The following is a 17,714-nucleotide window of genomic DNA, read 5'->3' on the forward strand; positions in this document are numbered from 1 at the left end:
CAAAATCATGCAATAATGTCCTACAATTAGAGTTATTGTGTGCCTAACTATGTTTCACAATGTTTTTATTCGGCCAATATCACGTCAGATACCGGCCGCTGTCAATCAGACTAGTGCTGAAAACATATGGTCTACATTTAGGATGGCGGAGAGGTACTCTGTTCTCTTTTGTCAGTTGTCTTGTGTTTGTATGTGTGTTTTTACTCTAACTCAATTAACATTGCTGAGTCATTCTCCCCTTGATCTTGTGCGTCAGTTGTGCTAACTGTTGGTATGTGGCATTGGAAAGTGAAAAGTGCGGTATGTTCAGCAACTCCAGCACTTCAAAGAGGAGTATTAGAAGCTTAGACATGGGCATTCTCTCCCTCTCTCTCTATCTCTCTCTCTGTCTCGCTCTCTCTCTCAATTCAATTCAAGTCAATTTGCTTTATTGACCTGATGTAACAATGTACATATTGCCAAAGCTTACTTTGGAGATATACAATATTAACATAATTACAATAATAATAATCTACTGTCAACAGGACAACAGTAACAATGATAATCAAGGGTCAAAATAACCAATAACAATAACAATGGCATAGAGGACATGAGCAAGGATGGTTGGTCTGACAGACAATGTACCCCATCTTATGTCAGGCAGCAATGTAGTGAGCTGCCAACACATGAACTGTGTCCTCCCCTTACAGGACAGATAGTTTGTACTCATCAGAGAGGTCTTTGAAACCTTGAATATTTTTTTTTTTTCTCTCTCCCCAGCTCTCCCTCACACTCTCTCTCTCTTTCTCTCTCACTCTTTCTCTCGCTATCTCTCTCTCTTTCTCTCGCTATCTCTCTCTTACTCTCACAAGCTCTCTATCTCTCTCTCTCTCTCTCTCTCTCTCTCTCTCTCTCTCTCTCTCAAGCTCTCTCTCTCACGAACGTGCGCGCACACACACACAGGTACCTCGACACCCCCCACCCCCCACCCCCCACCCGGCATACACCTTTACCACCCCATGCATCTGTGGCTTGTCTGTGAATACACATGCCTGGGCTCAACTTCTTACAACTGTACCTGTGCAGTGTGTATACTGGAAAGTGGCGCAGCATGTGCACAGCAGCTGTTCGCGTCTCTATCAGAAATAATGATCTCTGGGCTGCTCCCTTATCTGGGACAGGCACTTCAGGTGAGAAGCCACTTTAGGACAGCGCCAACACATTCCAAGTTTCAACGTTTATTCGCCATGTGCACAGGATACAACAGGTGTGAAACAGTACAGTGAAATTCTTACCTTGAGAATGAGTGTTAATAATAATAATAATAATAATAATATATATGACAAATATAGATGACAAAAAAATATTAAAAAAATAACTATGAAGCGTTGCTGCACAGCTATTTTCAGCTCTCTCCAGACATGTTCGATCGTGTTCGTCCAGGCTCTGGCTGGGCCACTCAAGGACATTCAGAGACTTGTCCCAACGTCACTCCTGCATTGTCTTGGCTGTGTGCTTAGGATTGTCTTTTGGAAAACTCCAAGCTTGCTGTCATGTCCCTTTTACTGAGGAGTGGCTTCCGTCTGGCCACTCTACCACAATTGCCTGATTGGTGGAGTGCTGCAGAGATGGTTGTCCTTCTGGAAGGTTCTCGCATCTCCACAGAGGAACTCTAGAGCTCTGTCAGAGTGACCATCGGGTTTTTGGTCACCTCCCTGACAAAGGCCCTTCTCCCGCGATTGCTCAGTTTGGCTAGGCGGCCAGCTCTAGGAAGACTCTTGGTGGTTCCAAACTTCTTCCATTGAAGAATGATTGAGGCCACTGTGTTCTTGGGGACCTTCAATGCTGCAGAAACCTTGGGGTCCCCTTCCCCAGATCTGCGCCTTAACACAATCCTGTCTCTGAGCTTTACGGACAATTCCTTTGACCTCATGGCTTGGTTTTTGCTCTGACAATGTAATAGTGTAATAGTGAGCGGTAGCAGGATAAATAGATGCATACTAATGGTAATGGCAATAAATAATCAATGGACTGCAATGTAATGGAGTAATACATCTAATCAATTTCAATTTAGCACGGGAGCACAGAGAACAGTCCATGTCTCGGGTGGCTGGAGTCTTTGGCAATTTTTCATACATGTGACATTCTCAAGAACAAGACGCAAAAAGGAAAACACAGAGAGACAAATAGAAGAAAAAGATGAACAAATTAATTCTGATTTGCATAATGAGTGTTCTGGATGATGTTCAATTAAGACAAGTTTTGGATTATGTAATATTCATCCTGGAGGATGTTCAAGTGTCTCAGGACGCTGATGGAGGATCTGTTTTGCCCTTTAGATCATAATAAATGAGGTTATGTTGACACGGGGGACCTAAACCTGGATCAGCACTCCTCCTTTTCAGATACTTGACACGTACGGATCCTGGTCTTGTAGTGATTCCGATCATTCTAGTAAGCACTGTAACCCGACCAAGTAAACCATTCATGTGATCTGATCTTCCTGAAACCCGGGGACAGTTGTTTACGTTGGAACAGGAGGCACTTTTGTGCTGCGACAATGGAAGTAGCCTGTAGGAAATGTGTACGTGAGATGCTCCTCTTTCCCTTTGATAGAAGAATCTCTTTGAAGATAATATGTAGTCCCGTGGGGACTCTATATCTTTCAAATGGCAGAATTAGCTCTAAAACACTGGCTGGGCCTACATGTGTAGGTAAATACTGCTTTTGTGTATAGTCAGTGATCTTTAGTTAATAAGCTGTTCTCTCTCTCTCTCTCTCTGTGAGAACCTCAGTGATGGCGACATTTGCAGTTTGTCTTCCAAAGGGATGTTTTCTCTCTAGTCTTAACACTGCATGGAGGAGGCAGGGGAGAGAATGTCATAGCCGTAGCCATCAGTTACCATGGGAACTAGGGTAATTACTAGCACTAACTGTGTGACTGTGTGTTGACTGCACCCAGGTGATGGTATAACTTGAAAAACAGTATTGACCGAAGAAAATTGATGAACAATCTGAATGGCCTCTGTGCACTTTCTTTGTTATATTTCCGCAGTTAATTGAACAATAGATTTTTACTTAAATGACTGTCCATTTCAGGTTAGTTGAATCTCAGGCAACTGGAGAAGAAAGAGAAGAAATGCTGTAGGGTAGCTTCAGTCAAGTTGTTGTTGTGTGACACGCTTATTGTGTGTTGTGTGGAGGAGATGCGAACCCAGAAGGGACAGCAGAAATAGATAATGATTTGAATTCGCTCTGAGATAGCCCGAGTAACCAGCCGTCAGTACAAGTCCCTCTGCAGAGTGTGTGTGGGTGTGTGGGTGCAGAAAATCTGTCATATGAAGTGGAGATTTTTCCTCTCTCCAACTGTTCCTGTCATTACTGTTTGCTTTTCTCTGTGTCTATCTGAAGAAATCCTGCCCTATCTACCATACTGACCCTGGAATTTACATATAGGTTCATTTTAACGTTCCATCAGGGACTATGTGTAACCAGATGTCGAAGTGCACCATTATAACCCCTGTGAATATTGGCAGGTCTGCTAGGGGTTGTGAGGCAATTGGTCTCCTGAAGTTAAGGCCGTATTTCCCAGAGTGCTGTAGGAGAGTTAAAAGAGGAGTAATGGGGTTATGCTTCAACGCTGACCCCCACTCTATCATTTATGATTGCTATCGGACATGATTCTATCGATCCATGAAGCCAGGTCTCTGCAGTAGCATGATCCCTCTACAAAGTCTATAGAGCGCGCGTGTGTGTGTGTGTGTGTGTGTGTGTGTGTGTGTGTGTGTGTGTGTGTGTGTGTGTGTGTGTGTGTGTGTGTGTGTGTGGGTGTGTTTGGGTGTGTTTGGGTGTGTTTGGGTGTGTGTGTGCGAGTGCTTCCTTTTGGGCATGGCAAAAGCTGAAGATAAGTGCCCACATTTCCGGTGCAATGCTTTGGTCCAGCATCATATCATGTTGCTTGTGTCGGTGTACACAGGCAGCTGTTTATCCCTTCAGTCTTCTGTGTAATTCTTGGTCGCTTCCTGCCCCTTGGGAATCACTTGTAAATCCTGTATCAAGCCTTTTATCACCATTTTAATCCTGATTTATCTATCAAACCCCACTAATGCACATTCAGAGAGATCCATTGTTATCGCAGCCAAAGCTCTGTGTGTTTAGAAGCCATTAGTATCCATTACATCTCCATATACGGCTCTGGGTCTCCCCTCTCATAGTGTATGTAAGATCATTTCTGGGGTAATCAGCTCCTCCCACTAAAGGCCCTTAGACTAGAACAGAGACGATGCATGCTATTTTTAATATGCTGTTGAGGTTCACCACAGAAGTGGGAGAGAGGGTGATTTCCCGCGGTGAAAAATGGGCTTCCAGGAAGAAATCTCTTGGGGAAGCCTGTGGAACTGCTTTGAAAATGACCGACTGCGTCAAATGATTCTTTACTGAGTTTTGATTGATAATTGATGATCATCAATAGTATGCTGTTATTGATGGTTGCTATGGTTATTAAGGTGGCTATTATTTAGCTAAGAGACTTCAGTTGAGCTATGAGTGACATACTGTAGTTAACATGGAGAATGTTTGCGATCAGTCCGTCACAAACCGTTAGCTGACTATTGTCACTGACTTATAAGTATCTCCTTTGATTTATGTCAATCTGTATGATAATATATAGCTAAGGACCGTATAGAGGTTGTGTTTGTGCATACAGTACATGATGGCATGTGGGGACCGCACTCAAATAAGCCTTACATAGCTACTCACAATATCAGTTGGCATTGTATTGGCTAATGACCTTGGGGTCTACGCATAAATTCATCTTCCTACGAATGCATGATGTCACAAGGAGCCCATTTTGTAAATGCACTAAAAGTACACAGATTTCCGCCAAGGGGTGTGACCATAGAATTACGGACGTTGTTGGTGGGATGGGGCCGGTTCATAAAGAGTGGTTTTGTGTGAAAGCATGATCGTGATAAGCTAGCGGTTTGATAGTGAGGAGCATCTGTTGGAGACAGGGAGCAGATGCAATGACAAATGAGAATAGTAGGCTGCTGCGTCGGTCAGTATGCAGGGATCATCACACACTGTAGGCTGACTAGACGACGCCACCGAACAAGAGCAGGTTCAACTCCCACCAGGGATCTGCGTCCCAAATGGCACACTATTCCCTATACACTGCACTACTTTTGACCAGGGCCCACTACGTGAGGAACAGGGTGCCATTTGGGACGCGCCCAATGTCGTCAGTAACATTAGGTCACTAAATGAATTACAGAATGACAAAAAAAGTGCTTTCTTGGAGAACGTAGTAACAGTAAAATTACAGTAATATGGAAAACCATGACTGGTAAGTCCTTTCAGAGTGCGTTATTGAATGTAAATAAATGAAAGCCTATACGCAAGCATGCATGTACACACACACACACACACACACACACACACACACACACACACACACACACACACACACACACACACACACAGTTAAACAGTGCGCAGTAAACATGTAAAGTGTAAAGAGCCTTCCCCTCAGTCCTTCCAGGTTGATACGTTGAACTGGAATTGAAACTGCAGATTCCTCCTTTAAGGAGATTACCACAATTGCCACTGTAGCATGACAGCGTCAGTGTGATCAACTGTCTGATTCAGAGTCAGACTTCACAAGGTGAGCAACTACTCCTTTATTTGAAATGCTCTGTGATTGTCCCCGTGCAAGATTTATAAGACTTCCAAGGCAGCTGCGGCTTTGAATGCAGGGCCCGGCTACAGTGGTTATTTAAATCATTCATGCTCTTTCATGTAAAGACTTATCTAAAACTACATCCCTGACTGGTTTCCAATTCTCACCCCTGGAACACTCCCATCTTGAAATACCTGAAATAATCTCCAGGGACATCATTGAACAGCTGGTTGGAGGTGTAGAGAGTCATACATTTAGTGTACATTTTGTATCTCTTTATCCTAAAAACTGATCAAATGGAGGGAGTATGTGCCCCCTCAGTTTCAATTGGAATGACATCCTGCCTCTGGCTCCCCTCCATAGCGAGCTGCAAGGACTGAGTAGGCTGTGCACTGAAATATTGGACCCAATACCACACAATGTAATTGGCTTTAGTCAGAGACCATGTGGTTGGCTCCACTCATAACAGTGCTGCTGGCGTAGAGAGAGAAACACATTGCTGTCGGGTATTTTAGAGTGTGTGGCAGAGCCACTTGGACAGACTCCTGGTACAGCCTGGCCCTGCCTACAGTATGGCTGTTGTGTAATCACCATTAGGACTGTGGCTGAATCACACGGCCATGCCACACACAGCCATGCCACACCTCCTGCTGCCTGGTGGGAAGCCTTCTACTGCGGCGGCCATTTTGACACAGAGGGTCGGTATTGAGGAGGAGTGGAGTGGGTTGAGTGGGTCTGAGGGGAAATTTGGAAAACCAGTTTGGTTGGCATGGGGATGGGTCAGAGTAGCGTACTGTGTGCCACCACATTGCAACCTTACCCCTCACCATTCCGACAGCTTGTGACTGTAAACTCCTCATCTCTCCTCCCAAAATAGGCCTATCCACAATCATTCTCACAACTATGGGGTGCAGCCTCAAGAAAACACACACACACACACACACACACACACACACACACACACACACACACACACACACACACACACACACGCACACACGCACACACTGTATGTCAATCAAAAATAAGGAAGTGAATATACTACAGTATACTAACATCACCATATGTTAATCTCCTTCCAGGACTACACTTTAACCATGTACTTCCAGCAGTACTGGAGGGACAAGAGGCTGGCGTACTTAGGGATCCCACTGAACCTCACCCTGGATAACCGGGTAGCAGATTCACTCTGGGTCCCTGACACCTACTTCCTGAATGACAAGAAGTCCTTTGTCCACGGTGTGACGGTCAAGAACCGCATGATCCGCCTCCACCCGGATGGAACAGTGCTCTACGGCCTGAGGTGGGTTCCAAAGCAGTGGAACCAATGGGTTCTAGATGAATGCATCGAAGACTGAGTCATTTGAAGGGATATCACAATATTTTATTTGATTATTTTATAGTAATACATGCTGTATGAGCTGCTAGGTTTTTGATGGGTTTTTGAAGAAGTGGGGCATTCCCACTCCTCTCTTTTCTGTCTGTTTATTGGATAGCATAGACAGAGAGGAATAATAGAGGAGAGAGTCCAGAAATAGCAGTGAACCGGATTTTTAACCATGCTGCAGTGATCTTTGTGTTCCGGAGGCAGTGGCTTAGCCCACTGGACCACCTCTAGGCCACCAGCTGCTATGTTTTTGACTAGTAAATATAATCCCTTCCTATAGGCTCAATTTAGCTTTTCCCTCGACATATTGGTGCAGTAGTGTGTACATTGTCATGCTTTGTTGAAATATGTATTTTTCAAATATATGGTAAGAAGAAAACATGAAAAAAAGAAAATGTATAGATGATGACGCAAGCTCAGCTGTTGCTTTGTTATGATTCCCTGTTTCAATATCCATAACCATTGGTCTTTGTTGTTTGACAAGTCCTGACTTGTTCATCAGGATAATGAATATGTATAATGCATGGTTTTCTTCCAAATTGAGCCATCCAGCATGGAAATTCAATGATTTCTGCATTTTAATCACTCGCAGTGGGCTAGTTTTGAATTATACGTAGTTGTTTAATATCAATTGGATTTAATACAATGCGTTGATTCTATTCTTTTAACATATTGTAAATCTGTTTCATGTACCCCCTCTAAAGAACACGTGTGTGTGTGTATGTGGGTGCATGAGCTTGACCCTGTGTACAGCTCATACAGAGTTGTGTTATTAGCTGTGTGTGGGTAGTTGCGTGTGCTTGTGTGTATAAGTGTGTGTGTGTGTGTGTGTGTGTGTGTGTGTGTGTGTGTGTGTGTGTGTGTGTGTGTGTGTGTGTGTGCACGGTTGAACGTGCGCAGGTGGAATCATCCATCTTGTCTAATAGCTTCTGACAAACACACTCGTCTGGACGTAATGCAATTCTGAGATGACAGAATAGCTATTTGATCTAGCATTCTTATCCATAAAGGCATATATGACGTATTGGTTTAGATTGTTTTAGATTGTGGAGCTTAAACTGTCTTACGGTCCAAATTTACATTTACATTTACATTTAAGTCATTTAGCAGACGCTCTTATCCAGAGCGACTTACAAAATGGTGCATTCACCTTATGATATCCAGTGGAACAACCACTTTACAATAGTGCATCTAAATCTTTTAAGGGGGGGGGTTAGAAGGATTACTTTATCCTATCCTAGGTATTCCTTAAAGAGGTGGGGTTTCAGGTGTCTCCGGAAGGTGGTGATTGACTCCGCTGTCCTGGCGTCGTGAGGGAGCTTGTTCCACCATTGGGGTGCCAGAGCAGCGAACAGTTTTGACTGGGCTGAGCGGGAACTGTGCTTCCTCAGAGGTAGGGGGGCCAGCAGGCCAGTGGTGGATGAACGCAGTGCCCTTGTTTGGGTGTAGGGCCTGATCAGAGCCTGAAGGTATGGAGGTGCCGTTCCCTTCACAGCTCCGTAGGCAATCACCATGGTCTTGTAGCGGATGCGAGCTTCAACTGGAAGCCAGTGGAGAGAGCGGAGGAGCGGGGTGACGTGAGAGAACTTGGGAAGGTTGAACACCAGACGGGCTGCGGCGTTCTGGATGAGTTGTAGGGGTTTAATGGCACAGGCAGGGAGCCCAGCCAACAGCGAGTTGCAGTAATCCAGACGGGAGATGACAAGTGCCTGGATTAGGACCTGCGCCGCTTCCTGTGTTATGCAGGGTCGTACTCTGCGAATGTTGTAGAGCATGAACCTACAGGATCGGGTCACCGCCTTGATGTTAGTGGAGAACGACAGGGTGTTGTCCAGGATCACGCCAAGGTTCTTAGCACTCTGGGAGGAGGACACAAGGGAGTTGTCAACCGTGATGGCGAGATCATGGAACGGGCAGTCCTTCCCCGGGAGGAAGAGCAGCTCCGTCTTGCCGAGGTTCAGCTTGAGCTGATGATCCGTCATCCACACTGATATGTCTGACAGACATGCAGAGATGCGATTCGCCGCCTGGTTATCAGAAGGGGGAAAGGAGAAGATTAATTGTGTGTCGTCTGCATAGCAATGATAGGAGAGACCATGTGAGGATATGACAGAGCCAAGTGACTTGGTGTATAGCGAGAATAGGAGAGGGCCTAGAACAGAGCCCTGGGGGACACCAGTGGTGAGAGCGCATGGTGCGGAGACAGATTCTCGCCACGCCACCTGGTAGGAGCGACCTGTCAGGTAGGACGCAATCCAAGCGTGGGCCGCGCCGGAGATACCCAACTCGGAGAGGGTGGAGAGGAGGATCTGATGGTTCACAGTATCAAAGGCAGCAGATAGGTCTAGAAGGATGAGAGCAGAGGAGAGAGAGTTAGCTTTAGCAGTGCGGAGAGCCTCCGTGACACAGAGAAGAGCAGTCTCAGTTGAATGCCCAGTCTTGAAACCTGACTGATTAGGATCAAGAAGGTCATTCTGAGAGAGATAGCAGGAGAGCTGGCCAAGGATGGCACGTTCAAGAGTTTTGGAGAGAAAAGAAAGAAGGGATACTGGTCTGTAGTTGTTGACATCGGAGGGATCGAGTGTAGGTTTTTTTCAGAAGGGGTGCAACTCTCGCTCTCTTGAAGACGGAAGGGACGTAGCCAGCGGTCAAGGATGAGTTGATGAGCGAGGTGAGGAAGGGGAGAAGGTCTCCGGAAATGGTCTGGAGAAGAGAGGAGGGGATAGGGTCAAGTGGGCAGGTTGTTGGGCGGCCGGCCGTCACAAGACGCGAGATTTCATCTGGAGAGAGAGGGGAGAAAGAGGTCAAAGCACAGGGTAGGGCAGTGTGAGCAGGACCAGCGGTGTCGTTTGACTTAGCAAACGAGGATCGGATATCGTCAACCTTCTTTTCAAAATGGTTGACGAAGTCATCCGCAGAGAGGGAGGAGGGGGGAGGGGGAGGAGGATTCAGGAGGGAGGAGAAGGTAGCAAAGAGCTTCCTAGGGTTAGAGGCAGATGCTTGGAATTTAGAGTGGTAGAAAGTGGCTTTAGCAGCAGAGACAGAAGAGGAGAATGTAGAGAGGAGTGAGTGAAAGGATGCCAGGTCCGCAGGGGAGGCGAGTTTTCCTCCATTTCCGCTCGGCTGCCCGGAGCCTTGTTCTGTGAGCTCGTAGTGAGTCGTCGAGCCACGGAGCAGGAGGGGAGGACCGAGCCGGCCTGGAGGATAGGGGACAGAGAAAATCAAAGGATGCAGAAAGGGAGGAGAGGAGGGTTGAGGAGGCAGAATCAGGAGATAGGTTGGAGAAGGTTTGAGCAGAGGGAAGAGATGATAGGATGGAAGAGGAGAGAGTAGCGGGAGAGAGAGAGCGAAGGTTGGGACGGCGCAATACCATCCGAGTAGGGGCATAGTGAGAAGTGTTGGATGAGAGCAAGAGGGAAAAGGATACAAGGTAGTGGTCGGAGATTTGGAGGGGAGTTGCAATGAGATTAGTGGAAGAACAGCATCTAGTAAAGATGAGGTCAAGCGTATTGTAAGAAATGTAAGTGATAATGTATGGAATGGAATGCCGGAGTAGGATCTCCAGACATTACTATGTGGAATGTTCAGATATTACATTACCTGTCTAGTAAAGTAACCAAGGCGTGAGTTCTGGTTCTGAAGGCTTATTTCGTCATATCTTAAGGTAATCCGGTCTACCTGGCTGAACCTAATACCAACTGAAACACTATGAGTAAAAATCAAGGCACAGTTATAGTTCCTCTTCAACAGTTATAGTCTATACTGGAATGTATTCAGTTTCAGCTCTTCTTGCTTACAAGCGGGAACAGAGAGCTATCCTTTCTCTCTGTGGAGTTGACTGTGGTTATTCAGGATATCATAACGTCATGGTGAATAACATTATACTGTAATTATATGGTTTCATGCAGAGATGAGAAGTTAAGGTGGATCCACAGCAGAAACTATGGATGGAGAATGTGTGTGTGGGCTCCGGTAAAGCTTAAGTTAGTGATCCTCTTTCCCCCTTGTGTGTGTGTGTGTGCTGACCTCAGGATCACAACGACGGCAGCCTGTATGATGGACCTGAGGAGGTACCCTCTGGATGAGCAGAACTGCACTCTGGAGATCGAGAGCTGTGAGTGACCTCAATATCATCAACCTCTGAAATGACTATTTCAGTATTAGATTTCAGTATTTCAGTATAAAAAATAAATTCAGTGTAAGATTTCAGTATAACATTTGACTATTTCAGTATAAATACTATTTATAAACTCAGCAAAAAAAGAAACGCCCCTTTTTCAGGACCGTCTTTCAAAGATCATTTGTAAAAATCCAAATAACTTCACAGATCTTCATTGTAAAGGGTTTAAACACTGTTTCCCATGCTTGTTCAATGAACCACAAACAGTTAATGAACATGCACCTGCGGAACGGTCGTTAAGACACTAATAGCTTACAGACAGTAGGAAATTAAGGTCACAGTTATGAAAACTTAGGACACTAAAGAGGCCTTTCTACTTACTCTAAAAAACACCAAAAGAAAGATGCCCAGGGTCCCTGCTCATCTGCGTGAACGTGACTTAGGCATGCTGCATGGAGGCATGAGGACCGCAGATTTTCCAGGGCAATGTCTGTACTGTGAGACACCTAAGACAGCACTACAGGGAGACAGGATGGACAGCTGATCGTCCTCACAGTGGCAGACCACGTGTAACAACACCTGCACTGGATCGGTACATCCGAACATCACACCTGCGGGACAGGAACAGGATGGCAACAACAACTGCCCGAGTTACACCAGGAACACACAATCCCGCCATCAGTGCTCAGACTGTCGGCAATAGGCTGAGAGAGGCTGGACTGAGGGCTTGTAGGCCTGTAGTAAGGCAGGTCCTCACCAGACATCACCGGCAACAACGTCTCCTATGGGCACAAATCCACCGTCGCTGGACCTGACAGGACTGGCAAAAAGTGCTCTTCACTGATGAGTTGCGGTTTTGTCTCACCAGGGGTGATGGCCGGGTTCGCGTTTATCGTCGAATGAATGAGCGTTACACCGAGGCCTGTACTCTGGAGTGGGATCGATTTGGAGGTGGAGGGTCCGTCATGGTCTGGCGCGCTGTGTCACAGCATCATCGGCCTGAGCTTGTTGTCATAGCAGGCAATCTCAACGCTGAGCGTTACAGGGAAGACATCCTCCTCCCTCATGTTGTACCTTTCCTGCAGACTCTTCCTGACATGACCCTCCAGCATGACAATGCCACCAGCCATACTGCTCGTTCTGTGCGTGATTTCCTGCAAGACAGGAGTGTCAATGTTCTGCCATGGCCAGCGAAGTGTCCGGATCTCAATCACATTGAGCACGTCTGGGACCTGTTGGATCGGAGGGTGAGGGCTATGGACATTCCCCTGAGAAATGTCTGGGAACTTGCAGGTGCCTTGGTGGAAGAGTGGGGTAACATCTCACAGCAAGAACTGGCAAATCTGGTGGAGGAGGAGATGCACTGCAGTACTTAATGCAGCTGGGGGCCACACCAGATACTGACTGTGACTTTTGATTTTGACCCCCCCTTTGTTCAGTGACACATTACTCCATTTCTGTTAGTCACATGTCTGTGGAACATGTTCAGTTTATTTCTCAGTTGTTGAATCTTATGTTCATACAGATATTTATACATGTTAAGTTGCTGAAAATAAAGTTGACAGTGAGAGGACGTTTCTTTTTTTGCTGAGTTTAGTATAAGATATCCAATCACAATGGAGGAGATTACTGTGATGTGTTAAAGGTCCTATGCAGCCGTTTTTATCTCAATATCAAATCATTTCTGGGTAACAATTAATCACCTTACTGTGATTATTTTCAATTAAAATTTTAAACAAGAAACAAAAATTGACTCTGGGAGTGGGGAGGGGAAAACGGAAAACTAGCTGTTATTGGCAGAGATGTTTGGAACTCTCTTTCTTATTGGTCTATGATACGAATTTACCACATGGTGATGTCACCAGGCAGGCCAAAACTCCATCCCACCAAAACAGGCTGAAATTTCAGGTGGTCTTTTCAAATAACTCCTACACGAAAAAGGCTATTATCATAATTTTCACAATTTCACAGTATTATTGCAACCTTTGAGTGTGGAAATATACACTGAGTATACAAGCATTAGGAACACCTTCCTAATATTGAGTTGCAATAGTTTCTTCACATGGCATCCAGCTCCAGTAGGTTCATTCTAGCGCTGTCCTTCTTTCTGCGGTTCAGATGGATACACGACAGATGACATTGAGTTCTACTGGAAGGGAGGAGACAATGCGGTGACGGGGGTAACACGCATTGAGCTGCCACAGTTCTCCATAGTGGACTACAAGCTGGTGTCCAGAAACGTTGTCTTTTCCACAGGTAAAGCCCTTTTTTTTTTTTTTTAAATCACGTTCTCAGAAAATACACATCCTTACCATGTTATTTCCCATTTTGCTTTTTACCCAACCAGTGCTCCACTATGAAACTCTTCACTGCTACTTCAGTATTCTTGTGGCTGTATCTTCCAGTTCGGATTAAATGTTATCGGTATCCTTGACATCATTTGGTGCGTGGGTGCGTGCATGTTCGTGTATGCGGGCACATGCATGTCAGGTTGTGAGAGTTTGTATGTATATGCACTTGCTTGTATGTGAGAACTCCTCACCATCCCTACCTTTTATTTGAGTCCCTGATGGCAGCCATTCAAGTTTAGTGTCCAGTCTGGCCCCCTCTATACTCTTTCCCCTCTCCCTGACTCCTCAGTGTGGCCCCCTGTCTCCCCTCTCCCCAGCTCCTTAGTGTGGTAACCTGGCTCCCCTCTCCCTGGCTCCTCTGAGGACCCCTGCATCATACTTCAAAGGCCTGTCTCCCTCCCCGAGCCTGGCTAAAGACCAACTTTCCTCCATGTGCTGCTGTTGCTTGCTTCACTCACACAGACTCACACAGGAGCAGTGCATGATGGTAGGATGGCAATTACCCAGCTGTTTCTTCAGCTCTTTAAAAGAGAGAAGCCATGGAGAAGCAGCCTGGGTAACAGGGCATCAGAAATGCATGTGGAAAATAAGGCCCAGAGCATAAATTATTCCCCTCCAAGTTCACAAGGAAACATTGCCATAATGATTTCAAGTTTCAAGTTTTAATGTCATGTGCACGAGTACAGTGAAATGCCTATCTTGAACCCATCAATGCAGTAATCAATAACAATGTAGTGCTACAAATAACAAAAAAACACACAGGAAATAAAAATAAGAAAAACACAAGAAAGTAAGTAAGCATACTTTATACAGGGTCAGTCAGTTCCAGTACCATATTTACATTGCAGTGATACTGGAATAGTAGAGGTAGATATGTAAGGTGACTAGGCATATATTATAAACAGAGTAGTTTCAGCGTGTATGTGAGTGGGTGTGTGGGTGTGTAGAGTCATTGTAAATGTATGTGCATATTATGTGTCTGTGAGCAAATTATGAATTGAGTGTTTGTGTGTTGGAGTGTCAGGGTGCGTGAGTGTGCATAGAGAAATTGCGAACATTTTAATAAATTAAATACAAAGGTCAACTCAGATTGGTTGTTTCAGATTAGTTGTTTCCACATGCTTTTCCCCCCTCTCACTTTAGTAGTGGATAAAAGGGGGATCTCTGTTGAACTGGTGAACATTGTCAGAACGTTGTTGGACATCGCACCCTTACATTATGAGAATTTTCACGTCGTGGTCGTCATGAGTGTTGTCATGGTTACCATATCACCATCATCACCATCCTCCTATTCCATCCCCTTCTCTCCTCCTCCTCATCCCCCTCTTCCTCCTCCTCATAACATACGGTGTACTCTCCCACTCGCTGACAAACGTCCAGAGACACAGCTAGTGTGAACGCTTAGTTGCACACCTACATCCTCTGTATCACCAATCTTCTTTCAACACCTACTTTCGCCTCCCACTATTTCTCGCATAATGTTACCATTCTTAAAGGGACAGTTCCCTCCCATGACGAATGTGCCTCATCTCACGTATACAGTACATGGACAGCAATCCATGGATCCAGATAGTTTGTGATCCGAGAGTTTTGATTGGTTTGTTTAGGAATTTTCGTGTGCAAATCAATGGGAGTGGTATGATCCGTGTTAGCGTGATTCAAATCCCATGCTTAAATAAATAGCCACGGTAATGTGTGGTCTGGAGGATATTTTTTTAGGTCAACATGTCGTAATAGCAGTGGAAGGACTTCCTCCTATCGCTTAGAGGTGTACAACTGACACCCTTGAGTTCCCCATTCCTTCTGGTACTCGTTTGTCCTTGGCTCTTAATGGATCAATAAATGTCATTGATTGGCTGAGGAGTCCACACACTTGGATACCCAGATGTTAATTCGTCTCTGATTAACAAGGCAAGACATGGACGAAAACCAGCAGACGCTACGACCCTTGAGGACCAGAGTCATGCATCACTGGTTTAATGCTATACAGAGAGGAATGTGCAATAGACATTCAACTCAAATGGTCATTTATGACAACAGAAATATGATGAATCATAAAGTGTGTTTTTCATAAGCCAGGTCAAAGAAGAAATACATACATTACCAAATGCCTAACATATCAAGTTCCAAGACTTTTATACATGCATTTATCGATTGAAAGTGCAACATTTTCTATCATCACAGTTAGTATTGAAATATTTTATTATTTGCCTCGCATTCATAGCCAACGTGTGTCAAATTGTTGTGAAGTATGGTTCAAGGATGCTTGTTTCCATGGTGATAAATCCAACCCATGCTGCCATTGCCATAGAAACAAAAACAAAAACACGAGGTGTTCCAGTATGCTCCTCGAACCAAGAAGTCGTTCATTCTATTCAACCGCTCAACATCCTGTTTTCATAGGTGCCTACCCACGACTGTCTTTGAGCTTCAAGCTAAAGAGGAACATTGGCTACTTTATCCTGCAGACCTACATGCCCTCCATCCTGATCACCATCTTGTCCTGGGTCTCCTTCTGGATCAATTACGATGCCTCGGCTGCAAGAGTGGCATTAGGTTGGTGTACAAGCACCATATGTTACACATTGTACAATATTAACAAGTATCTGAATCCCGTTTCCCTATCATTGTGACTGATCCCAACATCCCAGTAGTTATACAGTCTTAGAAAAAAAGGTGCTATCTAGAACTTAAAAGGGTTATTCGGCTGTCCCCACAGGATAACCCTTTGAATAACCCTTTTTGGTTCCAGGTAGAACCCTTTTGCATTCCATGTAGAACCCTTTCTACAGATGGCTCTACCTGGAACAAAAAGGGTTCTTCTACCTGGAACCAAAAAAAGGGGACAACCGAAGAACGCTTTTGGAACACTTTTGTAGGTTCACACATACAGTCTAGTCCATGAGATAATTATATTCTAATTCGATTTTGATGGTCTACTCTGTATTACTGAATGGACAGATTCCCCTGCACTCTCTCATGAACATAAAGCAGAGAAATGGGAGGTCTTTGCAAAGGCATGCAATATCCGGTGGCTTGCTAATAAGGAGTCCACCAGAGAAAAACATTAACTCCCTCAGTGATGGATCGTTATGGGATTTCCGTTGCCACCCAGAAGGGTGCTTTGTGGAGGCTGCATGCCGGTAAGAGCAGCAATCAAGATATCAATGCAGTGGGAAAACAATTGAATTGTTTGAAGGTAAAATTGATTAGGGAGCAGTGTTACAGTGAATTCCAAATCCAGACGACCCACTTGGCCCTAATCTTGTTCCAGCACATTTTCTTCGCTCTCTCGTGGTGTACCTTTACTCAATAACTCTGAGCAAAAGAAGTAAAACTCCCCATTCAGTATGTACATTTTAGCATACTCTCTTATCCTGAGCGAGTTTAAAGTAGTGAGTGCATACATTTTCATCCTTTTTTTTTCATACTGGTCCCCCGTGGGAATTGAACCCACAACCCTGAGCGTTGCAAGCATCATGCTCTACCAACTGAGCCACACAGGACCTACAGCGCACTTAGTGTAGCTCACCTTCTGCATGTGTTCAGTGGTGTACAGGATACAAGGTGCAAGTAAAGCAGGGTACAATAACCTGGACCAGTACATGCAGTGTTCAGCGATGTAGCACTCCGAATGTTTGTTCAAAGTACCAGTGCTGTTCCATGTACTGGTGCTGTTTAAAGCACTGCATTCCTTTGGTTAATGTCCTCTAGAGTTGCTAAGGCTCTGTGATCAGACTTCCTCACTTTTAGACTAGAGTATCTTCTGACCCTTAGAGACACTTTAAGTGTGGACCAAATCTCATTTCTTGATAACCTCGTAACCCCCAATTTCAGAGAACAGACGATGGGAATAATGTATCGATAATGCCATTAGCAAGCAGAGTGCTACAGGATCTGAAGTCATTTGCACGCGGCTTTAGTGGCTCCTTCATGATGATTATGCAGCAGAAATAGAGTAGGGAGGCTGTCTGAAACATCAAATTAGATAGACATTAAAGAAGCAGTCTGGTGGATCCATTTTTGAACTTTTAAATGAGTGATATATATATATATATATATATATATACCCATTGATTCTTATAAATGAGCTTAGTTTAACTGTCGTACCCCATCAGAAACCAATGTATTGGCTTGTTTTATGCCATAGTTTGTAAACAATGTAATGGTAAACATACACTGTATAGCCTAAAAACATGG

At 44.8% G+C, this 17,714-nt stretch overlaps 1 protein-coding gene across 5 annotated transcripts in view; it reads left to right on the forward strand.

Moving 5' to 3' along the window:
• The window catches only part of LOC106574421 (gamma-aminobutyric acid receptor subunit beta-3), a 54,340-nt gene that overhangs the window by 30,235 nt on the left and 6,391 nt on the right, over positions 1-17,714 (forward strand). For 4 of the 5 annotated variants that reach the window (XM_014150297.2, XM_014150298.2, XM_014150301.2 and 1 more), the window contains 4 exons: positions 6,739-6,959; positions 11,075-11,157; positions 13,282-13,419; positions 15,918-16,070. In XM_014150297.2, the coding sequence (XP_014005772.1) occupies positions 6,739-6,959; positions 11,075-11,157; positions 13,282-13,419; positions 15,918-16,070 (595 nt within the window). The remainder of the gene's footprint in view (positions 1-6,738; positions 6,960-11,074; positions 11,158-13,281; positions 13,420-15,917; positions 16,071-17,714) is intronic. The other variant, XM_014150300.2, reaches the window with a different exon arrangement.

The sequence above is a fragment of the Salmo salar genome, chromosome ssa16 (assembly GCF_905237065.1).
Source record: "Salmo salar chromosome ssa16, Ssal_v3.1, whole genome shotgun sequence".
Classification (NCBI taxonomy): domain Eukaryota; kingdom Metazoa; phylum Chordata; class Actinopteri; order Salmoniformes; family Salmonidae; genus Salmo; species Salmo salar.